Source organism: Malus domestica, chromosome 15 (genome assembly GCF_042453785.1).
Source record: "Malus domestica chromosome 15, GDT2T_hap1".
NCBI lineage: Eukaryota > Viridiplantae > Streptophyta > Magnoliopsida > Rosales > Rosaceae > Malus > Malus domestica.
In genome coordinates, this window is record NC_091675.1 from 51756733 (window position 1) to 51770528 (window position 13796).

Below are 13796 nucleotides of genomic sequence, written 5' to 3' on the forward strand. Positions count from 1 at the left end.
TCACTTTAGAAGCGTTTGTGGAACTATCAATTATATGCCTATAATAAAAGGAAAAGACCCACTCACCTGGAGTCCATGCTATGATTCTCTAGCACGCGCATCGAGAAGTCCCGAATGATTGGCACCTAGAACAATTATTGAATCACATCTCAGAACTCTTATCAATAGAATATGTAATTCACATAAAATACATCTTCAAGTACATTCTAAAATAATTTGAGACTCATTGACCATCAGTCAACTGTCGATCATAGATCGACGGTAGGGTCTACAACCCTGTATAACTCGATCCAAAAGATCCGCATATCAAATTTCCAATCTGTAACTTCCAAAGATTCACATTATACTTCTAGAATAACATATTAAAATTTCATTATGATCCAACGGTTGGATCTCCGCCAATTTCCAAAACCAAGTGCCGGTTAACATTCTATTTTATGGACTTACAAATCCAATTTGGGAAGATCCGTACGTCGGATTCCCAATCCGTAAATTCCTACATTCTTCAAATATTACGTACTAATGTAAAAACGTTTGGTGACGATCCAATGGTCGGATCGTCGATTATTATTCTAATCAAGTGGTGGACCTTAATGGAACTTCGCCGGATTCTGCAGATTTCACAGATTTCTGGGCAATCTTTAGAACTCCATATCTCACTTGTTTCTCAACCAAATTCAATCCATAATATACCAAATCGAAGCTAGAGAAATGTAGAACAAATTACACCAGCTTGGAGTCCAAATGGTGGCCGGAGGTGTCCAGAAAATGGTCTGAAACACGGCTGTCCGCGGGAAAACTGGTAACTCGCCAAAATTTATGGGCAACCTTTCAATGTCCATAACTTTGTCAATACTCCACGAAATCAAGTGATTTAAAAACGGAAATCTTAGTTTTCGACGAGAGGAAGAGATTGATACCTTTCTCGACTCGCAGTGGTTTGGCCGGAAAATGCCTCGAAAGTGGCGGAGGTCGCCGGAAACTGGGCAAACTTTAAATCGTTATAACTTTCTTATTTTTCAACCAAATCACACGATCCAAACATGAAAATTTATCTAATCGACGAGAAGAATCGATCTATGCCTGTAACTAAGGCCAATTTGACCTGGAAAAGCTTCAATTCTACTAAAATCGTACGAAACCCTTAAAATTGGGTGTGTTCGATCCGACTCCAAAACAACTCTGCCGCCCCCAAACTTGTTTGGGCTTTATTCTAGGCCTCAAGAGGATGTTATGGGTGGTGGTGATGGATGTCATTAACTTCGAAATTGTGTGGTTCGAACCCAAAACCACCGCACCCCACCGTGCGGGTTTTGTGAAATCAATGCCAAATCCCTTGATTTTTGGGGTGAAATATGAAGAATTTTCAAATGGCCTCGAGCTAAGGATCATTTTGACACCAACCTCGCCGTCTATGGTGGTCGGAATCGGAAGATGGAACTAGGTCGGGTCACGGGTCATGGTAAACCCGACCGGTTCCCTCCTCTTCTTCTCTCCTTCTCTCCTTTCTCTCCTTTCTCTCCTCCCTCATTGGTCCACCCTTCTCTCTCTTCTCCTCATTGCTCCACTTATCTCTCATCTCTCTTCTTGCCTTTCCATCACAACCATCCATATCCTTGTCTTTAAATCTGGGCCACCCACGTGGCACACCAGATTTCATTTAAATGTTTTTAGAGTTTTCTAATAATAACCAAATTATTAATATGCCCCAAACTTCAAACGTTAATATATCCCTCGCTATAGCTCCAAATCAAGTCCCGTTTGCGCCCACGCGTCCGTAGCGACAAGTACTACGAGGATATGCTAAAAGAATAAATCATATGTTTCTCTAACCGATGATCAACGAAAGTCAAAGTCCTTGCCTCTAGGGCATTTTCGTGAATTCACGCTTTTAAAGTTAATAAAAACGTAAAATTTGGGACGGGCTGTTACAATTTCAACTTCAAAATTTTGTTTAAAATAAAGTTATAAAATGACTAGCTAGTCATGAAGGAAACTTATTGACAGGATAAGTTTTTAATAGCTAATTCATTTTCCATCTTCGACTAGAACAAGATTTGAAGGTTAAGCATTCATTTCCTCCTTTAGCATACATTGAATGTAGTGAGTTGTCCAATCCAATTCAAGAAACCAGACCAAGCCTAAATATATTATATTGACACAAATTTATTGATATTTTCTATTAGAAGTTTCTCTCTCTGTCTCTCTTATTAGTATAATTTAAATAAATGCATAGGGCCTGAGAAACATCACTCACAAATTCTCAAGCCTTTATCTCTCCTCTTCTCTCTGACCGATCTCTCTCTTTCTTCATTCACTAAATTCATACTACAACAATTATTTATTTACAAGAATATTTATCAATTTTCTTTGTTGATATCAATATACCTGATTTGGAACATGGATAGAGATGGCCCGGTTGCCCATTTATGGTATATGCATCTGAGAGCATGGGTTCACCTCCAGTTATATTTGCATTTCCTGGTATCTCCATAACATCTTTCTTCCACCATTCCCCTAAGAAAGAACAATAACATTATTAATTTTGAATATTTTAAAGATCGTTTGATCAGTGGCGGAGCTAAAAATTGGAGTTAAGAGGGGCTTTTAAGCCATATAAAAGAAATTGGACAAAATATAATAGCACGAATGGAAGAAATTCGTAAGATGAGATATGACATTGACATTTTTTTAAAGGTGGGGTATGAAACTGTGACTGACCCAATAGTTGAGGTAGTTTTATGTAATTTACCCAAATTTTAATCAAAAGAGAGTAGGGGAAAAAAAATAAGATTGAGATAATATATGCATCATAAGCACCAAACTTTTTTGTAAGTTTCTACAATGACGTTGAAAAAAAATTAATAACCATGGTTCAAGCTATGAAAATGGTCTTTCAAGATAAATTCTTCCTCTATTCCATATATAAGTAGTTTTATTGTAAAACAACACTCTACCATGCAAAATGATGAACTAAGGAAGGCTAGTTGATATAAGGCTTTGGTTTCATAATAATACTACTGTAAAACACATTTTGTTGGTCAATTAGAGAAATATAATAAAGCTAGCTGGGAGCAAAAGCACATAAGTCGAAGAATGCACTATGTTCAACCAAAAGCACACAAATAGAAGTTACAAAGTGAAAAAACTTCAGAATAAGCACGGACCTCTCCTAACCCACTGCATAGGATAATCATTGCATTTTCTACGTACATACCTTATTGCATTTTCAGTTTTCAGTACGTACATACCTAGTATGATTGGAACCTCTGCATGACGTTTAGAAAAGGGATAGCGAGAACCACACTTTGGATAGACAAAAATGGGTTCGTGAACCGTTGCTCTTGCCCACCCACTGTGTGCGTGCCACCACATTGTTCCTTCTTCCGTTGAAAACTCTACTTTGTAATTGTACTTGTTTCCTGGCTGAATTGGGGTACTTAGGTCCATCTGACCATGGATTCTTTACTTGTCTAACTTCATGCCTGTAAATTAAACATACATTTTGTTGAAAAATGTTGGAGCAAATATGTTTTTATTTAAATATTTAAATATATTTATGTTTTGTTTTACTACCAATATTATATACACAACGTTTTGCTTTATTACCAATATTGAAAGTCAATTGATTTTAGCTTAAGGAGTTATGCAATCAAACCATTTCGTTTTTATTTCTTGTTTGAATTTGAATTACATTTTGATTTGATCTGCATCAACTGGTAAATATTGCACTGCGTATTTTTTCATTTCAAAGTCTATAACTGAAATTTCTTAAAGCAATTTAAGAAGTAAATTAATGTGATGTTAATAACTCCTTTTGTTTGCAACCGACCGTTTCGCACCCCATAAACTCTCTTTATATCCTTACGGTTTTACACCCCCCCCCCCACATCTATTTCTTTATATATATGTATAAGGATACAGATAGAGATATCAGTTAGGCGTGGAGTAGAAATAGTAGAAGAAAAAACAAGGAAAAAAAGTTTAAATATATTAATTTAAAAAGCAACATATCGAAAAGGTTTAGTTCGAAGGTTCTTCCGTTGTGCAAGGAAGAATCTTATCAGAAGAAGCAGGTTCTGGGCTGTTTTATTCTGGGGACGACGTGGTGTTTGTGAACTGCTTGCACACTTTAGGCAGAGCCGCGAAACGTTTTAAAGAGAGCGACTTAGTCTGCGACTCATCCCAAGAATCATTCACCACTCAAGGGTTCTACATTTTTTTGGTAACTTCGTTCTTTTCTATTTCAGTTTACAACAAAAAATGCAATCGTACATCGAAAACTTGGCAAAATATATTACTACTTATAGATGAATGGTTCTGCTATAAGTAACATCGAGATCTTTTACGATAAAACTTAACACATGTCGTACTACACAAATGGTTAAGTAGGACTTTATTGGAATGATTAGTAATAGGTTGTTGGCCCGACTTTGAAATCTTAACACATTTTGACACAAAAACAAAATAATTAGTTAAATTCATGGATAGAACTATAATTTGAATATAAATTAAATGACGTCTTAACCAAGAAGATCAGACTTGCAGAAAGAAGGAGAAAGAAACAATACAAAGAATATAGAAGAAAACTTAGAAAGAATATGAAAGGTTTCGTATTGATAGAATGATATTTTCTTACAAACATGAAGCTGCAATCAGCTTTTTATAGCACTCTAGTAGCCTAACTACCTTGCTTACTGTGTAAGCTACACAACACCATCCTAACTAACTTTCAACAGAAATATGAATGACATGGCAGATGATGTGGCAGATTATGTGGCATTCACTTGAGTCAATATCAGTCAACATCCCCCCTCAATCTCAACGAGGGAAATCAAGCTTGAGATTGAAACAATGCTGAATGAATGACGGACTATGTAATCCTTTAGTAAGAATATCAGCGGTCTGTTCATCAGTAGGGAGATACTCAACCAACAGATCACCATTATGCACCCTTTCACGGACAAAATGATAATCCGTATCAAGGTGTTTGATTCTCGAATGATACATCGGATTAGCACTGAGGGCTATTGCAGATTTATTATCACAGAATATAGTGGGTTTAATAGGTAATGCAACTCCCAAATCTTTCAAAAGGAGCCGAATCCATGCCACATCTGCTGCAATATGAGCAAGTGCCTTGTATTCCGCCTCTGTAGAACTGCGAGAGACGGAGGATTGCTTCTTTGACTGCCAAGAGATTGGATTCCCACCAAGATAAACCACATAACCAGTCACAGATCGTCTTGTGTTCAAATCAGCAGCCCAATCAGCATCAGAAAACGCTGTCAAATGCATATCAGTATCAGCTGCATATGTAATACCACATTTGGCAGTGCCTTGAAGATATCGAATAAGTCGTTTGACAGAAGTAAGATGTATATCTGTTGGAGCAGTCATAAATTGACACACGGAATTCACAGCATAAGCTATATCAGGACGTGTAAAAGTTAGATATTGCAGGGAACCAACCAAACTTCTGTACAATGTGGAGTCCTGCAATGGTATGCCCTCATTCAATAGCATTTGATTGTGAGGTTTGCATGGTGTATTTGCAGGTTTACAAGACTTCATTCCAGCTTTATGAATAAGATCTTTAACATACTTGGATTGATTCACAAATATGTCTCCATTCGCCTTGTAGTGAATCTGAAGTCCCAGGAAGTAAGTAAGTCTGCCCATATCCTTTAAGTCAAAAACACCTGCCAAATCATCAATAACTTGCTGAACTTTGCTAACATCTGATCCTGTCAAAATGATGTCATCGACATATAGTAAAAGAACCACCACATCCTTGTCATCATTCTTCACAAATAAACTGGTATCCGATGAAGAAGGTACAAACCCCAACGCTGGTAAATAGGTCGTGAATTTGGAATTCCATGCCCGAGGGGCTTGCTTCAACCCATACAACGATTTAATCAACTTGCAGACATAATGAGGTTTAGTTTGATCAACAAACCCTTGAGGCTGTTTCATATACACCTCTTCTTGTAAGTCACCATGCAGAAATGCATTTTTGATATCTAACTGCCTCAATTCCCATTTATTTATAGCTGCTAAGGATAAAATGAGTCGTACAGTAGTGTGGCATACTACTGGACTAAAAGTTTCTGAGTAGTCAATGCCTTGTTCTTGGGAAAAACCTTGAGCCACAAGTCTGGCTTTATACCTCGATACACTGCCATCAGGATTCTTCTTAACTTTATATACCCACTTACTGCCAATAATGGTTCGGTTTGGTGGAGAAGGAACCAACTGCCAGGTTCCTTGAGTTTTGAGGGCATTAAACTCCTCTTGCATTGCACTTTGCCAATGTGGGCTTGTAGAAGCTTTTCGAAATGTTGATGGTTCCTCCAAATCTTGTATTGCAGCAATAAATGAAAAACCCCCAGTAAAATCACACTCATTATCCAACTGTAGAGTTTGTAATTCGGGAAATGAACCAACAACATGATTGAATGACCCTCGACCCAAAATTCAGCAGCAAGCTTTCAAGAACTTCACCAATCCTCCAAGAACTCCAACAAAGCCTTCAACGATCAATCCCAAAAAAAAAAAAATTTCTCAGCGGAAGAAAATACCCAAAAAAAATTCAACCTTGGCTCGATACCATCTTAACCAAGAAGATCAGACTTGCAGAAAGAAGGAGAAAGAAACAATACAGAGAATATAGAAGAAAACTTTGAAACAATATGAAAGGTTTCGTATTGATAGAATGATATTTTCTTACAAACATGAAGCTGCAATCAGCTTTTTATAGCACTCTAGTAGCCTAACTACCTTGCTTACTGTGTAAGCTACACAGCACCATCCTAACTAACTTTCAACAGAAATATGAATGACATGGCAGATGATGTAACAGATTATGTGGCATTCACTTGAGTCAATATCAGTCAACATGACGCACCAATGAAACATGATGATGTAGTTTGCCTTTTTATAGCCCGTAATAATAATTTAACTCCTCTACGAGCTTTCAAAGTCGGCCCTGGGAATCGGCCGTTCACAGTCAGGATTTCCTTGGTACTACATAGTCGAGTGTAAGAAGATGATTTCACCTGCAACAACAACAACGCAATTTACACACATGAACATGAGAGAGAGACAAAGAGAGACAAAGAGAGAGAATGCGAGAGATCTAGAGAGAGAAATAGATCAGTACAAACCACGAACTTGATGGATTTTCCCTGCTGAACTGGTTAGCTGTCTAGTCCTTGATGTTTGATGTTTTGCACTCCCTTAAGATTTTGAGTATAGCTCAAAACTTGAAAAAAGTTTCGGTTGATGTGATTGCTATAAGTTATCTTACCCTTTTTTCTGTCAAAATTTGAGACTTTTATCAGTGCATTGTGATAGCTCTTTACTGGATGTAATCATTCTATATTGACCGTTGCGTTTAAAAGAAGCAAAATTATAAAGGTTCAGGATATATTGTATATAAAACCTGGTGTCTCAAGCTATTTTCTTTCCTTTTGATGAATTTGTTATGAATTAATTTTCCCAGATCTGCAGTTCGCTCAATTACCTCTATGCTACATTGAGAAAAGACTTTTAACATTTTCTTTATCTTGATAGCGGTGCATCGGATTGTTGGTGCATTTCTGTTGACATAGATTGTAGATTTCTTTAAGAAGTACTTTATTTTGAGGTGCAGACGTTCAGCCCCTGGAATATATAGTGAGTTGAAGCGATGTGGCTAGTAGTTAAATGGCGAGTGAGATAAATATGTCAGCAGATCTTCGTAACATTTTCTTAAAGAAACAGTGTATGTGGTTTGAGTTAATCATGACGGTTTCTTTTGTACGAAAGTAGGTAGTGAATGTTTAGGGCAAAGTTTTGCTTATCCATTTGCCTCGTTCCTTTGAGATTACTTCTGTGACAAGACTCTTTAATTCAAGGGTAAGTGCAGCCAAGCGACTTAATATTTAAAAAAACCCACATAGGCTCTCAAAGACATATATAACTTTAATAGGTAGAAAATATAATAAATCTCATATTCTCGTACAAATTTTTACCCGTGCCACAAATCATTATTGGTTTAGTAATTATTCCTCTCATAAAATGAACCCTCTAAGTTGTAACGTATAACATTTAGCAGGCCAATCCATCCCAATGATGCCATGGATGATGATTGTGAATAGATGAAGCGAGAAGTAGAGTGTTCCTAAGTCCTATAGAAATAGGTATTTTAGCCTAGCTGCGGCCTCTAGGATACACTCTCTGTGGCCAAAAGCACTAATTCTCAGGAACTCTTCACCCAACGGACCAAATCCAGATCCCGGAACTGTAATTATGTGTGTTTTCTCAAGAATGTGTTTGCATAAATCCCAAGAATTTGAACCTGGAAAGTGCACCCAAATGTAGGGAGCATTTGCACCGCCGTATACTTGTAAACCAACAGAAGACAATGCCTCACCCAGTATATTTGCATTCTCCATGTAGTAGTCAACCAGAGAATTCACAGCCTGAAACCGCAAAATGTGAATTTGTAATTTTGGAGATGTGTAATTTGTTTGGAAGTTATTTATTTTATGTATAAAAGGTTTACCTTGAAGCCTTGCGAGGAAAGACAGGCGAGTCCACCAGCTTGAGCAACATTGGACGCCCCGGTGAAGCAAGTATTGACAATGCGATTGAAGTCGTGTATAACAGGAAATCCATTCGAGTATAAGAGCTCGTCAGGCACTACTGTCCAGCCTAGACGGACACCAGTGAAGCCAGCAAACTTGGAGAATGATGATATTTCGATTGCAACCTGTCTAGAACCGGGAATTTCAAAGATGGAACGAGGGCAGTTATCGTCTTGTACATATGACAAATAAGCAGCGTCGAAGATGATAATGGATCCATTGTCCCTGGCAAACTTGACAAGAAGCTCTAATTGCTCCCTAGTTGCTGCATGACCAGTGGGGTTGTTTGGAGAGCAGAAGAAGATAACATCTGTTCTTGAAGTGGTTGCCAAGTCCGGAAAGAAGTTATTTTTGTGTCCGCACTTCATGTACTCAATGCTCCCATACCTTCCACTCCCACCTTCGTCTCCAGCTTGACCGATAATCACACTTGAGTCGATGTAAGCCTGCCAGCGCCATGTATCGGATCAGATACCAATCTTTCATTTGTTTGGAATAATTCAATTAAGCATTCCTTCGTTTGGAACATGTTCAGTAACATAACAACATACCGGAAATGATGGATCCTGCACAGCTATGGTCACTTTGGAACCCAGCAACAACTGTAAGTACACAAGAAAATCATAAATCTGTGTTACTAGAATACCCTTGCTTCGAGCGTTGCACGTAATAAGATAACGAGCATCCGCCAAACTTAAACGGTAATTGTGTACCTGAAGTCGCGTAATGTCACACTGCGCACCATCTGATACGAAAACTTCTGTGTCTTTTATCTGCAGATCTTTATAGAATGCTTTTACAATTGCCTTCCGCAATGCCTATATGTAGACATATAAACAAGTTTAGGTACTTAGCAAGCGCACGGAAACGAGCGCGCACACAAACACACCAGCGTGTATATAGAGGGAGAGAAAGAGGAGTAATGTTTTCTCACTAGACTTGTGTTCTTTTTTTTTGGTCAATTCGCTAGACTTGTGTTCAGTTGACTATGAACGTGGAACACACTTGAGATTCATAGTCCGACAAGAGAACGATGGTTGGAGCTCGGGGAAGCAAAGCAAAAGAAGAAAAAATGAATGCACGGCAAAGTTTGAAATTTCTTTAATGTGGTCGACATTTCCGTGGAAATATTGAAAAATCAACAGATTGCATTGGCCTGGAGAAACTCTTAAATTTCAACTAAAATCAATTGATTTCATCAATATTTCTAATATATTGGTTAAATATCAGCAAACTCCCATATCCTAAAGTTTCATTTTAAATTTTTACGTTTTTGAGCAAAATTTTTATCATTTCCATAAAAAACAATTGGTATCAATACATTCATCGATATTTTCACCAATATTAATATTTTAAACATTGATGCATGGAACATTTAATAAATGTTGAAAGAAGGCAAAGCAATTGATGAGTAGATTTTATATTATATATTTTACCCTAATCTTAGTATATTTTGGTTAATATATTGGAAGAATTTTGATAATTTGAATTGTATTTTCAATATAGGACTTCCGACTTCCTCTGGAATTACTCCAAAATTCGTCCATTTGATCCTGTTTTGCTCCAGAGGAAGTCGGAAGTCCTATATTGAAAATACAATTCAAAGTATCAAAATTCTTCCAATACATTAACCAAAATATACTAAGATTAGGGTAAAATATATAATATAAAATCTACTCATCAGCAATCAATTTAGGGTATCCAAGCATTAAAAGATGAGAACAATTGAGATTTAACTTAATAAGATTTAATTAAAACTCAACTTTCATGACATTCGGGAGAGAATCATGCATTACTATGGTACCTTATTGCCTTGTTCAGGTCCGTACCCTGAATAACCGTCAGCGGTCGAAAGGGCATGTGCATACTGCAAAACATCAAAATTCTCTAAACGTTATTAAGACATTGAAAACAAAGTCCACCCAAAATCTTTTCTTTTCTTATTCCCCCTTCGTCTGTAAACTGTATGCTTTTAAAAGTAGTTAGTAGAATATATTCATCGATTCAGTTAAATTTACTAACATTAGCCATGCTTGATGCGATGATTTCTGGTATTGGTTCTGTTGTGTCGCCTATTCCGAGGCTTATCAACTTTGCATTCGGGTACTTCTCAATGTGTTCAAGCTCCAGCCTTGAAATCTGAATTTACCACACACACACACAGATACATATATATATATATATATATATATATATATATATATATTGTTAGCATCAGTTTCTGAATAGTGTATTCAAGAGACTAATCCAATTGCCAAAAGAAGAATGAACTCACCTCAGGAAACAGGCCATTCCGCAATTTCTCCATGTTTGCATTGCGAGCTACCTTCGTACGACAACCTGATTTTTACAGTTGGAAGAATCATATTCGTGATCAGTTTCTTAATTCTTTGGTCTTATAAGGTGGCAGATTTAAAGATTAAAAAATTACGATACACAGTGTGTGTGTGTGTGGAAGGAATGGATAATCACGTAGAGGAGAAATAGTGTTCATACCAAACAATCGGTCCTTTTCGTTCTTGAAGCTGCGTGAATGACAAACAAAGGAAAGGTTACAGATTAGTAAATCAAGTGGCAAGTGCAATGGAGCATGATTACTTGTGAATGCAAGGTCTAGGGTTTGTTGTTGTTGTTTGCAGAAAATGGAGGATAGGTAGAACTGAAAGAGTAGTGAACTAGTGAGGTAGCTTATAATTTTGAAAGGAATTGCAGAGTAGTACCTGAAGGCCTGAATTATCATCACAGGCTGCAATGTCAGGGCATGGGACATTGATGAAAAACTTGTAGGAAACTTGTACATTTGGATTTGGATTATTGAATGCTCCAATCACAAACTTCGTCTCAAATTCTTATTGTGAGTTGAGACTTGTAGTGTGAGATATATATGTATATATATAGGACTCGGTTATAAAAGTCTCCGGCTAACACCGTCTAGATTCCGCTTAGGCGGCAAACTTCCGCCATGATTAATTTCTAGACGTTTAAAAAATAAGAAAGGGCGCCTAGGCTAAAAGTCTCGGCCTAACGTCGTCTAGACTTTGCTTAGGTGGCTAGCCTTCGCCATGATTAATTTATAGACGTTTAAAAAATAAGAAAGGCGAGGGTAAAAAATATATAGGACTCGGTTATAAAAGTCTCCGGCTAACACCGTCTAGATTCCGCTTAGGCGGCAAACTTCCGCCATGATTAATTTCTAGACGTTTAAAAAATAAGAAAGGGCGCCTAGGCTAAAAGTCTCGGCCTAACGTCGTCTAGACCCCGCTTAGGCAGCTAGCCTCCACCATGATTAATTTCTAAGCGTTTAAAAAATAAGAAGGGGAGCCTGGGCTAAAAGTCTCCACCTAACACCGTCTAGGCCCCGCTTAGGTGGCTAGCCTCCACCATGATTATTTCTAGGCATTTAAAAAATAAGAAATAGAGGTCGCACTTGGTGCGATGGCAAGTGCCTTCGCCCATGAGCGGTAGGTCTCGGGTTCGAGACTTGGGAGCAGCCTCTCCATAAATGGGGGTAAGGCTAGCCGACATTCACCTCTCCCAGACCCTGCGTAAAGCGGGAGCCTTGTGCACTGGGTACGACCTTTTTTATTTAAAAAATAAGAAATGACATCTAGACCTGCTTAGACGCCCACCTAAACCCACCTAGACATGCATTTTATTTTTTCAATAAATAGTAAGAGATTTGTTGGATACTTGTATGAACACTCATTATATATTTGTCCTCCATATTTTCAACATGTTTAAGTACTTTATACTTTATATGTCATTCTATTTTTGTATTATGTATCTCAATACATTTATTTGTTTATTTTAAGTATAAGTATACATTTATATGTTATTATTTATTTTAAGTATAAGTACACATTTATATGTTATATAATTAATTTAATTAACAAAAAAAAAACCGCCTAGTCTCGGTCTAGACTCCTAAGCGCTAAGCCTCTATCCGTCAACCAACTAACGCCTAGCGCTTTTTAAAACCTGAACGAGACCTACATAATAAAATATGCATTTACCGGAAACATGGTCAATCTATCTGTTTGGACCCGAAATTACATCATTGACCGGAGTAATCGAGGCCATTGAATGGTAGAAGACCGTTGAACGACAAAGTGGTTGAAACTATTTTTAGTTATTATTTAGAAATAATATTTTGATTTTAATCATGATATTTTCTCTTAAGATATATTAGGATATCTAAACCTAAAATTTGGTATATCCAGCTGGTTGTTTTGAAAAAAAAGATTATCTGATCTGTCTTCAAGGGGTTGCATGAAGATGTTCGAATAGGCTCATCATATCAAGCCCCAGGTGCATGCAGTCTCTTACATGGCTAATTGTTATCAAAACCTAAGTCCTATTTCTAATATAGACTTGGAATTCATGGATGGGGTTGTAGCACATGACTTTGTCTTGGGATATGGTGATTATATTTCATCAATTACAATTGCTTTTCATAGTTTAAGTTGGTGAAGGAATCATCACACGTGCATGTGGCCTTCGTCAAGGGAAATATACATGATGGATTTGATTGGTGAAGTGATTGCATGGAGATAAACTAGTTTATTTGTGGTGACTTGATAAGGATAGGTGGATTGGTCTTAGCCTATGACACGGTTCATCTTCACTAGTTTGAGTTGCAGTTGAACTCTACGTAATTATCAGGCCGTGCCGAGGTAAATATGTTCTATAAATACAGAAACATGAGCAACTCACCAAGCCCCCTCCAATTCAATACACAAATTGCCCTGCGCAAAGCTTCTCAACAACCTGAGATTTTATCCTTCTTTCCCTTTCTTCCGCTAACACATCTTCAGTTTGGATAAACAGCACTGTGAAGGCAACCGGCAACATTTTCAATTTGGATAAATATCACTAGAGTCGTAGAGTCAGTCGATCAAGGAGCACCTTCAGTTTGGATAAACAGTACTGTTTCGAGACCGACTGGTTATTTATCCAAGTCTCTGTCGATAAGGATTTTTTGGTCCTTATTGGTAGATGTCATCTCATCAGCCTTCTCAGTGAAGTAAGATGTTACAAGTTACTAGGCTTGGTACGTTGAACGCCGAGTGGTTTTATGATTGGATATTCGCAATTACATTTTAGAGTTTGGCACGTTGATGGCCGAATCACATTTACGATCAAGACATTTATCTCTGTCGAGGA

General features: G+C 37.4%; 1 protein-coding gene across 1 annotated transcript; it reads right to left on the reverse strand.

Annotated features, from left to right (window-relative positions):
- Positions 1-8013: 8013 nt before the first annotated feature.
- LOC103416347 (aminotransferase ALD1, chloroplastic-like) lies at positions 8014-10956 on the reverse strand. Its single transcript, XM_070813352.1, has 7 exons — positions 10909-10956; positions 10656-10772; positions 10438-10500; positions 9347-9451; positions 9185-9235; positions 8552-9079; positions 8014-8468 (listed from the first exon to the last, which is right to left on the reverse strand). The coding sequence occupies exons 1-7, from the start codon at positions 10939-10941 to the stop codon at positions 8175-8177; spliced, it is 1191 nt and encodes a 396-aa protein (XP_070669453.1). The 5' UTR covers positions 10942-10956; the 3' UTR covers positions 8014-8174.
- Between the last annotated feature and the right edge of the window lie 2840 nt (positions 10957-13796).

Bases quoted from the DNA above. Each gene is read 5' to 3' on its own strand.
- LOC103416347 (XM_070813352.1), bottom strand. From the start codon at position 10,941: ATGGAGAAATTGCGGAATGGCCTGTTTCCTGAG. The intron at 10,501-10,655 runs GTTAGTAAATTT...GATGTTTTGCAG, and splicing joins TCGCATCAAGCATGGCTAAT to TATGCACATGCCCTTTCGAC. The intron at 8,469-8,551 runs GTAAACCTTTTA...TTGCGGTTTCAG, and splicing joins TTTCCTCGCAAGGCTTCAAG to GCTGTGAATTCTCTGGTTGA.